Below are 17,533 nucleotides of genomic sequence, written 5' to 3' on the forward strand. Positions count from 1 at the left end.
GTGATTTGGTAATACAATGCAACATCACTTTTTAATGACTTTTGTTGTGGAATCATAAAATAAATTTTTTGACCTGTAATCATCAAATAAATGATCTCTTATATTGGTTAAAATACTGTTAAGTAATAAAGTTAAAAAAGTTTAGTAGAAAAGGTTAGTTTCACAACATGATGAATTAAGATCTACTGGTGCACAACTGCACATATATAATGCTTGACAATCCCTTAAACAAAATTACTTTATTTTGTTATTAAAAAAAAAAAAGGTCCAAACGGTACTATCTATTACCAAAATTAGAGTATCAATATTTGACCTTTTCGTTTAACCGTCAAATAAATGACCCCTCATTTAAAGGTTAAAAACTATCAAGCATAAACGGCCAAGTTTCAGTTACACGCAAAAGCTTGACAGTAGTTAACTACTCATTCCTATACAAAATATAAGAAGTTGATTAACTTTTTCCCATACTAAGCAATTGAAGTTTAATAATTAAATGTGTCCTAAAATGATAAAATTTTTCTATCTTACCCCTAAAAATGATAAAGCTATGTTAATGTTACATTTTTATTATCTCTCATCTCTCTCTTATATTTAACAACGGTGAAAGTAAAAAATTTACGTTAATTATCCTAAAACCTTCTTATATTTTGGACAATAATTTTCTTCTAGCTAATGTCTTGTATATATTATGGACCAGAGGCAGTGTAAAGTAAGCCTTTCCTACAATAGTGGAAGGATAAAGATGTCTCGGTTATATGTCGTCAATTTATAATTTGATACATTTGAAATTAATTTAATGGGTTATGACGCATCCAGCATCCTTAAGTATTTTCTCAGGTATATTCAACACCCCAGAATATTTTACGATATATCTAGCACTTCGAAGTATTTTTTCAGTGTATCCAGCACCCTAAAGTATGTTTTTTGCTTTGGTGCTAGGTGCACTAAAAAATATTTTTTGATGTTGGACACACTTAAAAAAAAAATAATATAAGGTGTTTGATGCACTAAAAAATACTTCATGATACTGGACGCATTCAAAAAAATATTTCAAAGTACTGGATGTATCACAAAATATTTTCGCACCTTTGAATTTCAAAATTTTAAATTAGAAATTATTACAAAAATATGTTGTCACTTAAAAAACGTAGTCATTTTTTTTACAAGTGTAGTAACCTTTACTAATTTGAAATTTTAAAATTCAACAGTCATTTTTCTAAGAATTTTTCCAAAAAACATTGACATAGACTATAAGAATGTGTAAGTTAATCTTTTTGTAATTTTTAGTCTAACTTAATCCACTCATATCGGACTAATTAATGCAAGATTTTGGTGTGGAAATGGCATGAAGAATGCCCGAAATCAAAGCTTAGGAAATAATGTCTAGGAAAATTACATTACTTAAGTCATAAATGAGGGGGCGTAGAGCATAAAAAAGTAATTATCGGAGAGAACTTTAAAAGTAAAGATTTGTTTTTTCGGCAATAAATGGGGAGATTATTTTTCAACGGTCAAATGGCAAGAACTTTTATCACTTGAACATCAAAGTTTAATATTATCATATAAAGAGATATTTTTTATCAATAATAAACAAAAATAAAAATAATTAACTTGATATCTTAACAATGAAAAATTATTTCCTCTTGTCTAAAGTAATTTTTAAGCCTTTCAAAGTATTTTTCTCACATGACATCCGAATTTTAACAGCATTAAATTTGTCCGCAATAATGACAATGATTAACTTTTTTTTTTTTTTGGATAAATCGTATTTTAATTTTTTTACCAACTTTTTCCAAGTCGAAATATTATCTTCAAGCCAATCGAATTCAATGCAATAAAAAGACAACAATTTTAGAACTTTCCCCTTTTCATTTCCCTCCAATATCCTCTAATTAATGATTATATATGTGTGTGACAAAACATATCCTTCTCCAGGGAAGAATAGTTAAGAAGATCAAGAGAAAGAGAAATGGGTGTGAAATTTTCCTTTCTGCAGAATGCTTTCTTGGTGTTTCTTATGCTATTCTGTTTTGCAGAAAGTGGTTCCAATGTCAAGTTTTTCAATGTCAAAGACTATGGTGCAACTGAAGATGGCAAGACAGATAGCAGTCAGGTAATATATTACTCTCAAAAGTTGATGATTCAGTTACGATTCAATAAGAAGCTTGGGCAATTATATGTTAATAAGATTTAACAAGATTGGTCCAGCTAGTGAGGAGTCATTACTCAGATCTCACAAGGTTAGGAGTTCAAATCCTACCATTGAGATGAGAATCTTATGGATAGAAAATCTGTAAATATCTTGGTGAGAGCTCTTTGAGTTTAGAAATATGCCCTAGTAAGTCTTCACAACTTCACATATACCTTTTGTTATTAAAAAAAAATAAGACTCAACAAGCACTATATATGTATATGTATATGTTATTCATATTTCATACACTTCAATATATATCACTCTCTCTCTCTCTCTCACGCCCAATTTTTACCGTTCGCTATAGGTGTGTGTATACTCACACAGAGATAATTGATTATTGGTATTTTGTTTGAAACAAAAGGCATTTTTGAGAGCATGGAAAGAAGCGTGTGGATGGGAAGGGAAAGCTAGGGTTTGGATCCCAGAAGGGACCTTTCAGCTTCACCCAGTGACATTTGATGGACCATGCAAGGGTTTGATGGCGTTTGTGATTAAAGGAGTTCTAATGGCTCCGGCTGGTCCATTCACTGACAAATGGATCAATTTCCGACATGTTGATAACCTCTCCGTCTTCGGCGGCGGCAAGTTGGACGGCCAAGGCGCGACGGCTTGGCACCACAGTGACTGCGGCAACAACCGTAATTGCCAGCAGCTAGCTTCAGTATGTTATTTTTCTTTCTTTTTTCTTTTTATAAATTTATATATATTTTACAGGCAAAAAATATACATTATCTTCAATTTATTTATGTGGGATGCAAGGTACTAAAATGAAAATAGAGATAAGAGATATTGTTCATTTAAACTTTTGCGCTGGTCAAAAATAATTTTAAACTTTTGTTTATTTTAATTCACTCTTCTTTTCTTGAAGAGAAAAACACTTCTTTTCTGTCATATAAAGAATTAGAAGTAAACAAAATTATGATAGACGTTAATTACATAAATGAAATGTCTTAATTCTAACAAATTCAAATTTCTCCCGCTCGTTCTATCAAAACATTAAAATAAATTATATCCATTAGAACCATTAAAATGTAATTATTATATTTCCCAATTCCCATCTTAGAAAAGGAAATAAAAATCAAGAAATGATGGTCGGTGATCAAACAATTATCGAATCTTTCAAGCATTTTATTTGTATATCCAAATCCATCCAATTTCTAATTTTTTTTTTAAAAAAAAACTAATTTGCACTTGAATTGTAAAGTAAATATCTAGGTGGTAAGAATCTAAAATTAATATATTTCACATAATAATGAATTTGTAAATTTATTCTTTTAATTTGTTCCACATATAACATCCTCTGTTGATTGGTTTTCCCTGAATTTTTCCAATGATATCAGAACATGAGATTTGACTTCATCACCAACGGTCGAGTCCATCACATTCATTCCATCGATAGCAAAAGTAGTCACTTTGTGCTATTCGGTTGTAAAAACATGAACTTCACAAAGATAAGAATATCTGCTCCTGAAGATAGTCCAAACACTGATGGCATCAAAATTGGGAAATCCATCAGAATAAACATAACAAGAAGTACAATTAGTACGGGTGACGATTGCATTGCGATGATCTCCGGCACCCGAACTGTGTGGATATCGGAAGTGACGTGCGGCCCCGGACATGGAATCAGTGTGGGAAGCCTTGGTAAGGAAGATGGTGAAGAAGATGTAGAAGACATTATTGTGAAGAATTGCACATTGGATGGAACAAGTAAAGGTGTGAGAATTAAGACATGGGCTTCTCGTTTGAGCAAACCCTTGAAGGCTTCTAATTTTGTGTATGAAGATATTGTTATGAATGATGTGTGGGATCCCATCATTATTGATCAACAATATTGCCCATATCCTCATTGTGAAACACAGGTTTGTGCTTCTAATTAATTCTCCTAGCTAAGTGTTTTACTTGTACAGTAGTAGTTTCATTTGAACTTAATTAGACTTGTTATGGTGATTTGGAGTAAGATTAATTTTTATATCAATTTAAACTGTTATCAAAACCCTTTGTTATTTTGGGCGAAATAATAAATGTAGATATTTTGATGCGTTTGATGTTTTGTATTAACTCAAAAATATTTTTTCATATCCTCTACGTTTGCCGTAATAGTTATGATGAATTGTTTAGATTAAATTTAGATGTTTCTAATTATATACATTAATTTTTTTTCATAGGATACATAATAAACATTTTTGTAAGATAAATAGTGGTGGATGCAGAGATGAAACTAGAAATTTTTGACAATGGGACGGAAGAGAAAATAAAAATTTTGAGGCTGCCAGAGTTAGATTTCCCCTTTGTTCAAATCATGATATTGAGTACATGTAAATATTACAAACCTTAGGGATTGTGTTTAATGGAAGGAATTAGTCCTTTACACTATGGCAAACCAATTAATGTTCTAATTTTTACGGAGAAAAATGCTTACATTTAGTATCAAATAGATATTAAATAAGAGGATATACTTTACAAATAGGATTAGAGTAGTACATTGAAACCACCCCACCTAATGGGAATCCCCTTTAATATGAATAATCAATAAAGACAGCTTGGGAGGAAAAAAATCATATTTAAGAGACAAAATGAATTGAAGTCTTACATTTAAAATTATAATAAATTCCTTAATTTGATTTGATTTTATATTTAGAACAAGGAGTTATAGCTTATTTATATGACTTTTTTGTTGTGATTTTTTTTTTGGTTGAAGGTGAGCTCACAAGTGGAGATAAGTAAGGTGAGGTACAAGAATATTCAAGGAAGTAGCAGGAGTGAAGTTGGAGTGACACTGAATTGCAGCAAAGATAAGCCATGCCATGATATCACATTGCAAGACATTAATCTGTGGCCTCAACTTTCTTCTTCTTTTCATGAGCTCACCACTTCATGTTCAAATGTCCATGGTGCTTCTTATGGCAAACAAAGCCCTCCTAGTTGCTTATAAATTCTGATTAATTAATTGTCACCCTATATATCTAGCTTTGCTTCAATTTCTTCCAACTTCATCGTGTAGGGCATGTTGTAAGTCACATATATTTATTTATGTGATGAATTTATGTTAATTATTTTGCTAAAACAATCAAATGAGTTGGTATTCAAGGATCTCCAAATGCTACCGATAAAAATTGTTGGATTATAACAAGTCCACTTTTTATGGATTGGAACCCGAACCCAACTAACTAAACAAATGGGGCATGTTCTTAAGTAAACAAAATATATGGGTCATATGAGGTAGTTTTCTCTTTTTGATTTATTTAAGGAAACAGTGGGAGCATTTTCTGAGAGCAGATTCGATGCTCATGAAAAAGATACGGATAAAATGCTTGTCCTAATTTGAACCATTAATGTTGATTTTTTTTTTCTTTGCCAACAAACCATTAATGTTGATTTTAGATTGTTCACATTCAATTTATTTATTTATGTTTTAAACATATAACTCTCAAAACACATTGCTCTTCTCCTCTCGAAACCACTCTCACTTTTCCTCCTGCTATGCATTTGCCAAGCAAGGTAAATTGAGTCCAAAGTGTGATTCAATTTCATAATACCATGCAGGTGAGCCTCTTTAAAACCTATGAGACTTAGTCTTATCATGTCAAGGTCTCTCAATCGGCTCACCTGACCCCACAGAAACCACATTAGGACCTCAATCTATAAAACTCTAGACTAAAGTTCTTTAGTTATTAAGAGATCATCTCACAGGATTATGGTCAAATTTTTTCTAATACACAGGATCCTTATGTGAGGCAAGTGTAGAACATACTTGAATCTATAAGCAGATAGAACAAGCTTTCAGAAAGAGAGAGTTTGGTGAGACATCATGAAAAACATACTTTCATTCTTAAGAAGTGAATACAACACTCGATGCCCTTTCAGAAAACCAGAGGCTTGTTTATATAGACTTTTTGACATATTACAAGACAAACTAAATTATTACAACCCATCCTACTTTATAAAAGCAAGAAAACATGATGTTTGACATAAAGTAAAAGCACTCAACAAAAGTAAACATGCTTGTACTAAAAGTATATTCCTAACAGATCAGCCTGCTTTATTTAAAGATAGACTCATCGCTTCAATAAGTTGGGGTCCTCATCAGAATCATTATTGCCAAAATTGGTGTCCTCTTCTGATCCCTATGGGTTTTGAGAAAGTGGTCCACCCCCATGGCTAGATGATGAAGGTTGGATCTCTAAAAAGGAGGGTGAGACGTTTCTCAAAATATCTGGATGAGAAAAGGAAGCAGCAGGTGAAGCTACTTTGGACTAATTTAACAGTTGTAAAGTAGCTAGAGTACGTAAATTCCTCATGTCTGGGTTGTCTATGCTAGGGAGCTGGATTTCTTGGTATGAAAGGTCTATTGGGAATAGGACTAAGTGAAGTGCAAATGAGCTTAGGATTAGCATCAAGACAATTATTCAAATTACTTAAGAAAATCCTTAAGTTTCCTAGAGTTGATTCTTCATATCTTGGCTAATCTTGATTGATGTGCCAGTAAGGTGCTTGACTAGTAGTATACAGTTTTCCTTCAAAGTCCATGTTGTAAGGTCTGTGGACTACAAAGGAGCACTAGGACACTTGTTTATCTACTAGGATGGTGTGGAGTTGAAATTGTTGGATAACGTCACTAAGAGTTTTTCTCCAAACATGAAGGGGAGAAAACCATTGTAACATAGATAAGAACCTTCATTTTCACTATCACAAAGGTAGTAGTAAATAGGCCAAGGTTCAAGGACAAAGGAACAAGCATAGAGGGTTGAAAGATACCAAACATAATATTTCATCACTTCAGGGATAGAACCTCTAATCATAGGAACTATGAGGTAAGGCCTGTTAATGTCAAACATGATAGGAAAGGGACAAAGATTGTTGTTGATAATAAGATGGTGTGACTAGTAAAATAGGTTTTTTCTGGCTAGGTTTTGGATATCTTGATGATTGGTAGGTGGGTCAAGGCAGACAGAAATCATGATGAGGATGACAGACAAACTTAGTTCTAGGTGTAAAGGACATTTGATCAGTCATCTTGCTTATGGTAAGGACACTAAGGGGTTTTCTTGGAGTGAGAAGTTGAACCTTAGGAAGTCTGGATAGGTAACCAGCAAGTGTGTTGTGATGCCTCCTTGATATGTCTTACTATGATTTTATAGTAAGAGAACCAGTTTTTCCACCTAAGTAGTTGTGCATTTGGTTTTAGTTTCAAACATGGAGGGAAATGAAGTGTTATCCATCTCAACAATAAAATCAAAAGGATTAAAATGAAAATTGAATTTTTCAATTCCTTTTTTTTTACTGCCAAGATCTCGTTGTAAGTGACATGATAATGTTTTTCTGGTTTTTTTAACTGTTCGCTTGCATGTCTACAATAATATTTTTTTTTATTAACTTCTTCAAAAAGTACTGCACTCCAATAATGATCACTTGCATTAGTTTGAAGAGTCTTTTGCCCAATTCCTGGAATTTTGAATGGTGGAGGATGTTGTGTTATCTCTTTAAGCTTTTTGACTACAGCAGTTAGGTCTTTTCCCCAAAGGATAGAATTCTTTTTAAAGAGTTTGGACAGCTGACTAGTATATTTGGTCATATCAAAAATAAAGTCACGAACACAATTACAATTCTCAAAAACTGTTGAATCCGTTCTACTGACAAGTTGTCATCTAGGAAATTGAGTAATTCCTATGCAATGTGGGAACCAGGCTCGTAGAAATCATTATAAAATATTACTCCAAGGAATTCAATTTGGGCTTGGGCTATGAAGTTTTTTTTGGAGGAAAGCATTATACCATATTGGTTAAGAGGAAAAGCATCTGTTGCGGATCCCCCTCCTCCCAGATCCATCTTATTTCTGAATAAAAATCAGTGTGCCTAAAACCTTGAAAAAGTTCACCTAAGGAATTTGCACCCTTACAACTTGCACTTTCACCCACCCTTAGTTTGCATACTCGGAAATTGTACTAAATAAGTAATTCCTCTCATTTTAAATATAAGAGTTGAATAGTTATAAGTATTAAAAAAATTAGTTCGGCTAGTAAATAGTAATCCTCAAATATTAGTTCTTTGCATCAAATCAGCACTAACCCTAACTATCGTTTAAAATTTAATTATCGTTTTCATTTTCATTCTTTGTGTGCACGAAAATGTAAAGTTGATTATCAATTGAGTCGTTACAAATATTTGTACAAATGATACTCTACTCACTCTTTATTACTTGATATTTGCCAAATCATATGTTTCAATTTTTTTTTTTTTGTGCCTATCAAGTTCCAATGGTAAACATTTGATAAATATATATATAATGACAATTCGAGCGAAACCTAAAATCCTTCGGCAGCTTGCCATTAACATGTCAAAATAAAATAATGACAATTCGAGCGAAAATCACCTCAATTATTTTCTGCTTTGTTTTGTTTTTTGTTTGTTTTTAAAAAATTTTAATAACATCTTTTGTTTTTTTCCCAATCTTTCTACTGTTTCTCAAACAAAAGCAACAAATTTTGTCTAACAAAATAACGCTACGTGAGCTGTGGCCGGATCTTTATCATGACCAGAAATATGATGCCCTTTTTCCGTGCCTTGTATTCTTATTTGGGACTGAAATTATAAAAATAATTATTATTAAAAACTAAAAAATATAACAAGTATTACGGATCTTTGTTGATTAAAATAAAAAAGTTTTCACCAGTGCTAAACTTATTCATCTTTTCCAATAACAGAAGTATTCAAACTACTAAATTCCAAGAAAGGCCAAGTGAATTGGGGGGGTGGGGGGGGGGGGAGACTTTACACACCACTCAAACCCATTTCCCCGTTTCTTCCACAGCATCCTCTTTCTAAATCTTCATACACCGCAACATTCAATACAACATCTATTTACATCTAGCTTTTGCTTACAATATAACAAGGCAAGTTGAACATGTGCCGGATATCTTACATGATCAACGAGTTCATCCACCAACATAATCCCATTCTCCCACCACCCCGAAATTCAATATTCCACATATGTTATCCGACCCTTTTATTATATACAAATTGTATATACTCGACATTCAACCATACAAATTGTCTATCTTTGATCACCCCAATATATAAAACATTATGCATAAAATCGCATTGCCTTTACCATTCTGCTTTGCCTTCCACAGACTCTTGGTTTATAAATTAGTGCATGACTCAAGCGAAGACTTAGCCAACCACAATAGGCCAGGATCATTCCGTTTCAATACTAGGTATGATTCTGCCTTCCCAAGCTCATCAAACATAACATCTTCCTTAAAGCCAACCAAGAATAGAATTTCCAATGCAGCTGCAACATTAAAAACAGGAAATATAAGGTTATGGCACAAATTCAAGCTGATGCATAAAATCAACACATGTAAAAGACAGTTAATTTAGTACCATATTCATTAATATTTTCTACCTGACATTCCTATATAGAAACCAAGTAGATCAGATGAAATAGTAACAATCCAATCCCACGGAGGTAAAATAAGGTCGGTGGTTGATGCTACTCAGTTTTATCCAATCCACTTGCATCGGTAGTGTAAGGGATGGAATATGGGAATACTGAGGTTACTTCAATATTTTATTTTATTTTCTGTTATAACCAAGATTCAAAAAACAAGACTGGACATTACAAGGGTTAATAGGTCAAACCGGGATCAAACCGATAATCATTAAAATAATATAATTTAATTAAAATATATAAAATATTCATATTTAAATATAAAAGAAGATGCAATCTTATTTAAGAGATCCAAACTGTCTCCACATCCCACACACACATAAATTTTTTTATTTTTTTCCTTATCTCCTTCACGTGAACCACCCCTTTTTTTATTTATTTTTTTCTCTATTCTCTCTCTTACTTTATGGCTTACGTCCTTAACACTCTAAAGGCTACAACCCATAATGCTAGACTTCTCTCCCCCTAGCGTCAGTCTGTGGCTTCATTCTTCTTTATTATGCAGGTAACCCATTTCTCTCATGGCTTCCATGGCTTCTCCCTTCAAATCCGATTGGCCCCTACTAGAGGAGAACAGCAATGACGGAGTAACTATCACAGCAGGCGAACAACAGTGACCGTCACTTTTCCTCCTCCTTACCTTGGTCTCCTCTATCTTTCAATTCTGTACTCCTTCCTCCGTCTTCCCCCCCCCCTCCCCCCCCTCTCTCCTTCCTCCTTTCTTCTTCCTTTTTTTTTTGGGGAAAAATATAAGCAAGTGTAACCCACCAAACTCGCGGGTTACCCCGGTTTTCACCATGTTACTCCGGTTTAGGCCGAGTTACAACTGGTCCCCCCCCCCCCCCAGTTTAGGAGGTGAATCGGACCAGACAACTAACTTGTAAATAGCTTATGTTTTATGTTTTTAATCTTATATAATATCTTAGATGTTTCCTTCCTAGAGAGGAAACCTAGGCAAGTGAGCTTATTATTGTTTTAATACTTTTACTTTGCTTTTTGATTCCTTCTTGAGAAGGAAATCTAGCTTTATAAGTAGATATTAGGCAGCATATGTAATAGATAGACAATAAATTGACTAACGAACGTGTTTGGGTCAAGATGCAAAAACACCTATAAACTTATATCAAAAGTGCACCCATCACCATGACCTTTTTCAAGGTGCAAAAGTAACTATGAAAGTTCAAAAATGGAGCAAAAATGCCATCACCATCAAGATAGCCTAACTACCGTTATTTTTTGTGGTGGGACCCACTATTATTACGAAAATCCTAAAATACCACAGCTCAGAAGGGGGGGGGGGACTTTCGTCTTCCTCCCAACCTCCCTGATTTGGGTCTCAATGATGTTCAATTTCTATTCTTTTGGAGTAGGGAGCAGGAGCCGAGAATGGAGAGAAAAGAGATGCATTGAACCAGCACCTTGTCTTATGTTTTTCTTCATCCATTTCATCGATTGAGAAGGAGGGAGAGGGAGAGGGAGAGGGAGAGACCAAAGGGGGTGTCAAAACAAACATAGTTGGAGAAGAGAGGATGCCATTGTTTAAATCGGTTTTGCATCTTCTTCCACATCTGTCGCACATGGCGTCTTCGCAAAGTTCGTCCCCGTTGTCTGTGGTGATTTGTCATTTTTCAGATCTAAAAGACGAAGAAGATATAGGAAGCGGCTTCTCTTCATCTCCAGGCAGTCAAAACTTCTTCCTCAGCCTCATGAACTCATTGCCATCATCTGTTGCAATTTATTATCTTTCAGATATGAAGGACGAGGAAGGACGAGGCAGCTTCTCTTGGAAGATTGATGATTGTTTTTCCTTTTTTGGTACTTCTGGTTTAATATTATTAGTGAAATTGAGTATTGCCTATGGGTTTTTTTCTTACCAGCTGTTTTTGAGTTTGATTTTAGCAAGATTGATGATTTTTTTTTTTTTGGGTACTTCTGGTTTTATTTCTAATGGATGCGTTGATGGTGATGAATTTTGGAAGTGTAGAATTTCTATTGGAGGGACACAAAACAGAGGATGAATATGAGAGGTTGGGAGGGCGAGGGGTATGTTTTTCAATTTGGGGTATTTTGGGTGTTTCATAACAAATATTGTGGGTCCCACCATAAAAAATAATGGTATTTATCTTGACGGTGATGGCATTTTTACTCTGTTTTTGAACTTTTATGGTTACTTTTGCACCTTGAAAAAGGTTATGGTAGTGGATGCACTTTTGGTATTAGTTTATGGGCATTTTTGCACCTTCACCCAATGTGCTTTGCCTTAACAGATTCAGTTCTCCCATACCCCACATTCTGCCATTTGTCCCACCCTAAATTCTGATCATGCCCCCAACTGTTCTACTCTATTTCTATCCTTTCTCGCCACATCACCTCTGTTTGCATCTATCCTAGTGTGTGAGTGTGTCTTACATCACTAAAATCTCAGAAATATAAAGCCATAAAACTAAATCAGGATCTCTATATGATGCAATAATTAAATTAAAGCCCTATAGCGTCAAGATGCAAACCTTTATTGTTCACAACATTCCTCTCAATAACAGGATTAGCCTGCAAATAAAACATGAGTAGTTTAGATGTTTTTAAAGTCAGCCTACAGATACAGCATGTAATAGAGACAAAATTTCAGGCAAATCATACCTTCCGTAGCTTTTTGTATTTCATCTCACCAGGGTGCTCAATCGCATTCCTGTTTTTAGGCAGCAAAACATTATTAGGCTTGAAAAACCATGCCAGAGGGAACAAAATATAGGATAAAAATATAATTTCTGAAGTGCCTCAAAGTAAGAGGAAGTCAAGAAAAACAAAACTATCCATATGTTTGGTGGGTTGGGATAGAATATAAATGAAGTGATAAAGAAATGGGAATGGGAATGGGAATGGAAAAGAATGATATATTCAAAATCTCGTTTGGTATGGTTCAGACAAAGTAGGAATGTTTTGGCATTACTATGTCTGGTAGAATAAAAGATGAAAGGAATGAAATCATATAATAACAATTGACCAAACTGCTCCAAACTGCTCTTAATATTCAAATAGTGGTTAACAAACAAATTCCCTCATTGCCTCTCCCAGCTCAATTGATAATGGATGGTTCATTTAGCGACAAGAATGACATTTTGGCTTAGATTTCCAAGAATGGTGTGCCATTCTGTTGGCTTTTTGATGGAATAAAATTGAATCAACATCAATTCCAAGGAATGTGAACAGGGAGAGCATTTTCATTATACCAAGCCACTCTTATCCGTCATCTCCTTTCCTTTTCCATTAATTTCCAATCCTTTTTTTCAAGCAAAACATAACATAAATACTCTCATATATCAAACTACCTGATAATTTTTAAGAGAGTCTGGAGAACTGAAGCAGTCTGCATGGGACTAACTTCAGTTCTCAGCACTTCCAGGGTTTTCTGCAGACGGTTACAAACATCAGCCACAGGGTCATTGATCCTTTGCAATTCTCGATCATCAGGATCAGACTCATCAATCTGCATCGTAGATAATTCTGGTGGGGGCCCCACAACATCATCAGGATCAGGTTCTGCCAGTGCAATTTCCCCAGCATCAGGTCCATTATGAGCAGTTTGTTTAGAAGCTATGTTTCTTCCAATAGCTTGAGATCCAATATTTATGGTCACAGGATCATTGATCCTCTGTGATTCTTGATCATCAGGATCCGGCTCATCAGTTTGCATCGCAGATGATTCTGTTGGAGGCACCGCCACGTCATCAGGATCAGGTTCGGCCAGCACAACTACTTCAGCATTAGGTACATTTTGAGCAAATTCTTCAGAATTCTTGCCTTCAATAGCTTGAGGTTTAACATTTATCGTAACAAAAGAACCTAATGAATCAGACCCATCAGTACTTAATGCTGTTACACTGTTGGAATCGTCTGGATCAGGCTCTTGCTTTATCACCTTGGCTGCATAATCATCTGGGTCAGGCTCACTATTAGGTTCTCTGTCAGCATGAGAAGTCACGTTCATATCAATGACTTCTTTTGATTCAGAATTCACATGATCAGTTCTGTCACTTGCTATCAAACTAGAATCATCTGGATCTGGCTCTTCATTCACTTCAGACCCGCTGGCCTTTTGGGAAGATGCATTAGCCATACGATAGTAAGCAGCAGCAACTGAAGAAGCTCGAGCACTTGCTAGCTGATCTGACCTATTACCTCCAACCTTCTGCGGAATATTGCTATTTTTACTTTCAAAATCTTCTTCAAAATAGTCAGAACTTCTGGCATCACCCAACGTGTGGCTAGCAGATCTAGTCCAATCTAAACTAGCAGCTTCTTGGTTTAGCTGCCAGAAAACAAATTAAATCAGGATAAGCCACTCAGTGGAGGTATCATTGTGAATTAAGTCAGGGAAATACACTCAAGCAAAACCTGTTTATCCAGAGCAAAAAAATTGGCATCATGTTCAGAGTGTACCATGTGCGCCTGAAATAAGTACAAGACACATTAGTTCAATAATTCAATAATAATATTTGTATCATTTTTTAATATCTTACTTAAGATATTTGGAGACTAAGCATTAAGCCCCATATTTTTCTGAGAATGATGTGACATGAACAGTTGATACTTATGATGAAGCATGAAAGTTCATATCTTCACATCCATATAAACCAAGAACGAATATTTCTATATCTTACAAGTTCATGCAGGAGAGTTTTCTTGATGCTTTCATATTTCCTGAAACCCTTGAGGTCATCAGTTCGAAGTCGCAAAGATATTTCTTCTCCATGGTTCTACCAAGAAGAGTAACAAGAATGAAGACAATCAATAGAATAATACTGGATATTAAGACTCTTGAAACCTCACCAAAGACAAGTCACTACCTTGTTGAAACCAAGAATGCACTTTGGGCTCACACCAACATACCCAATAGGAGCCATCTCAGTCATAATTCCTACATGCCAACGATGCTAAAAGATGAAATTTAAACATCAATCAGAAGTTGCACCACTATGTCATGATGGAAAAATCATATATTTACAGTTGTGAAATACATTGTATCATACCTTGTTCATGATAGCAACAACTCCAGGATCTGCAGCAAGCATATGCATTCTCTTTAATGCCTCAGAGGGAGGAGGGTTCAGCTGCAAAGAAAAAAAATTATAATTCTCATCCAAAGTCAGTGGGCTAATCTCCCTTAAAATTTTCATATCATGAGGCAGGTGGCAAAGAATGTGATGATTTCGCACATGCAGCATTAAGAAAACAAATTAACACGCCAAAATGTCATAAAATACGTTACATTTTCTCAATCCACAAAACAAATGCCTTATTCTAATGTATATCTTCTTGCTCTTCCTTTTCAACTGACCCTTTTCAGATCTATTGGTCAGACACATCCACTAGCCGATGCCAGTACAAAGACTGAGCTGCTAAGATAGCCAGATAAGTGAGAGGCTAACCCATTAATTGCTAATGGCAATTCAAAATAAAACAGCCCAGCACAATTTATAACCACAGCTAATTCTTCATGTCAATCTTGATGATAATTCTACAAGTAAATTTGCGTCCAATTCCTTGTTCACAACTTGAAAAACCTGACTTCTAGGGATTCCATATGTCTTTCTCTCCAAGCATGTTATTGCCATGCATGCAAAGTAAATGCGGAAGCATAAAGGAAGGATAAATTTCTGAGATGCTATAGCTTAGAAAGGCCTAATGCTGGATTGTCTATTTGTCACACAGAGTGATGTAGTAAACCATCTGTGGATGTGTCGAGTCATTTTCTGCTAAGCAAATATGATGGATATTAATATTCACATGCCAGAATATACCTTCACTCCTGGAATTTCAAGCGTCTGAAATTGACTGAAGATATAAGGCCCTTGTGGAAGCTTCAACGAAACAGGTCCATATGAACTTCTTTGTTTCAATCTCTTTTCCTCTTCCTCAAATCCAGCTATCCTTAAATTCACCTTTGCATCTTGTAGAACTTGCTCAACTTCATTTGCTGACACACCCATCATTTTAATTGACTTACCCTGTAGAGGAACAATGGATGGACAAAGGAACTATAAGTTTAAGTCAATACAGCCACCATCATTATTGGTGATTTACTATTAAATACAAAAAGGAGTATTCATTTGTCTGTTCAAAAAAAAAAAATCCCTGAAGAGAACAATTGGACTTGTATCCAAAATCTTAAACTCCCTCTCAGAAACAATCATTAAAAGAAATGATGTAATTGTTTTCATTTATTACTCAAATGATACCACTCAGGTATTTGCTGATGAACTCGTGTCCATCAACAAATTCTCCCTCATAGGTTCAGAGGTGAGACGACGATCTCTAAAGTGAATTGACTAATTTATATTGGACTGAAGCCTCTTTTTTGGACCCATTTGATCAACAAAAGTGCTTATGAGACAGAAATTTATTCATGTATTAATTAGGCTGGGACAAGCAGTATAAAGCATAGTGTTATAGAAAAATAACATAGCGAAATATGAAATTATATACATAAGATTAATTTCACATCCCAATGGTTAGATGCAAGATAGTATAAGTAAATCATGGGGTACCTCAGTAATGGAAGCTTCTTGCAGACTTAAAAAAGAATGCTCTGTAGAGAAGGGAGACATTAATTTTGAGGCATTGCTGGAAACCTGTGGAATAATGAAACGCATAGTATCTTCTTGGATATCAGTCAGCTTTCGCAACTCCTCTCCAAGCTCCTTGACAGTGGCACCTGAATTCATCTCTATGACAAACCTCTTTCCCCTCCATGTAACAGAGATTTTGTGAAGGCTTGGAGGTGTTTGCATGTTTGAGCTGAAAAATTCAAATGTGTGCGATCATTTTCATTTTTCATTACAGCTCTCACAATAACATAATATATCCAAAGGCAACATCAGATACATGCAGTCCCAATCAAGATTTTTGCAATTTGCTCCCCGCCATATCCTACATACTCTGTCTTACATCATAAGACTAAGATTTGGTCCATACCCAACATTAAGCAATTGCGGCTCAGCTAGATTATTAGAATTGGAATAAAAAATCAACAAAACAGAAAGACCTTTGTTAAGTGAGTGAGCAAAAATCTTCCACAACGCATTAGAAGAACGAAATCCGATGATAAGCTAATCTGCCTAGAAGCGTCTCGCGCGAACCATTTAAGGTAGACACATCAATTATGCTACACCCATCATGAGTTAAATTTTCACAAATTCAACCACGGATCAATTTAAATTAAACTCATAACAAACGGGGAAGATAATAATTGATTAAGACACCGCTGGGTTCCAATAAGAAAGGGGCCAAATACAGAAATTCTCACTTCCACAATCAAATTTCGTAAAAATAACGAAACGCGCGCGAGCATTTGTAAATCCGCACCATCCGAAGCCATAAAAAAAAAAAAAAAAAAGAAACTAAAGGGATAACAAAAATCAGTGTTTCAAAGCTAAGGCTAAATTGCATCATCGAACCATGAGGAAAAACAGAATACTGTTACCATAACCAAAGAGGCAAAAGAAGTCAAGACTCAAATTTCCAGAGAAAGTAGATGAAATTGAGAAATTCGAAAACTTGGGGAAGGGATTTCGGTGATCACCTTTGGCTTTGCAGCTTCTGTCGTCGAGGAGAAGGTTCTTCGCGTGCAGCTCTTTGGCAGGATATATGAATTACAAAACGTGGAATTATAAAGAGAAAATCACTATGGGGACTCAAGAAGAAATGCAAATATTAAAAAGTACCAGCAAAAAATAGATTAAAGGTCAAAAATACACAAAAATATATTAAAAGTTCATCCAACACTATAAACTTTTTTTAATGCAAATCTATCAATTCAAATTTAAAAGAAAAAGCTCGATAATGTGAACACCCATGATTCTTTTAATGAAAATACCAAGATACTCTTA

At 34.9% G+C, this 17,533-nt stretch overlaps 2 protein-coding genes across 2 annotated transcripts; one reads left to right on the forward strand and one right to left on the reverse strand.

Moving 5' to 3' along the window:
- The first annotated feature begins 803 nt into the window (after positions 1–803).
- LOC114750592 (exopolygalacturonase-like) lies at positions 804–5,129 on the forward strand. The gene is made up of 5 exons (XM_028939189.1): positions 804–837; positions 2,037–2,113; positions 2,556–2,855; positions 3,535–4,062; positions 4,896–5,129. Exons 1-5 carry the CDS (start codon positions 804–806, stop codon positions 5,127–5,129), a joined length of 1,173 nt encoding a protein of 390 aa, XP_028795022.1.
- Positions 5,130–8,993: 3,864 nt separating this feature from the next.
- LOC114750588 (uncharacterized) lies at positions 8,994–17,289 on the reverse strand. The gene is made up of 11 exons (XM_028939185.1): positions 17,227–17,289; positions 16,193–16,442; positions 15,446–15,652; positions 14,675–14,755; positions 14,492–14,578; positions 14,306–14,401; positions 14,040–14,093; positions 12,974–13,953; positions 12,285–12,333; positions 12,155–12,194; positions 8,994–9,488 (listed from the first exon to the last, which is right to left on the reverse strand). Exons 2-11 carry the CDS (start codon positions 16,433–16,435, stop codon positions 9,337–9,339), a joined length of 1,989 nt encoding a protein of 662 aa, XP_028795018.1. The 5' UTR covers positions 16,436–16,442; positions 17,227–17,289; the 3' UTR covers positions 8,994–9,336.
- Between the last annotated feature and the right edge of the window lie 244 nt (positions 17,290–17,533).

This window comes from Neltuma alba, unplaced genomic scaffold (genome assembly GCF_004799145.2).
Source record: "Neltuma alba isolate B1F8T4 unplaced genomic scaffold, ASM479914v2 tig00006538_pilon, whole genome shotgun sequence".
NCBI classification, from domain to species: domain Eukaryota; kingdom Viridiplantae; phylum Streptophyta; class Magnoliopsida; order Fabales; family Fabaceae; genus Neltuma; species Neltuma alba.

Excerpts from the sequence above, each read along its gene's own strand:
- LOC114750592 (XM_028939189.1), top strand. The coding sequence starts at position 804 with ATGACGCATCCAGCATCCTTAAGTATTTTCTCAG. Across the intron at positions 2,114-2,555 it reads GCAAGACAGATAGCAGTCAG|GCATTTTTGAGAGCATGGAA; the intron begins GTAATATATTAC and ends TTGAAACAAAAG. Across the intron at positions 2,856-3,534 it reads ATTGCCAGCAGCTAGCTTCA|AACATGAGATTTGACTTCAT; the intron begins GTATGTTATTTT and ends CAATGATATCAG.
- LOC114750588 (XM_028939185.1), bottom strand. The coding sequence starts at position 16,435 with ATGCAAACACCTCCAAGCCTTCACAAAATCTCTGTTACATGGAGGGGA. Across the intron at positions 14,756-15,445 it reads TTGAAATTCCAGGAGTGAAG|CTGAACCCTCCTCCCTCTGA; the intron begins GTATATTCTGGC and ends TTTTCTTTGCAG. Across the intron at positions 13,954-14,039 it reads TTTTTGCTCTGGATAAACAG|CTAAACCAAGAAGCTGCTAG; the intron begins GTTTTGCTTGAG and ends GTTTTCTGGCAG.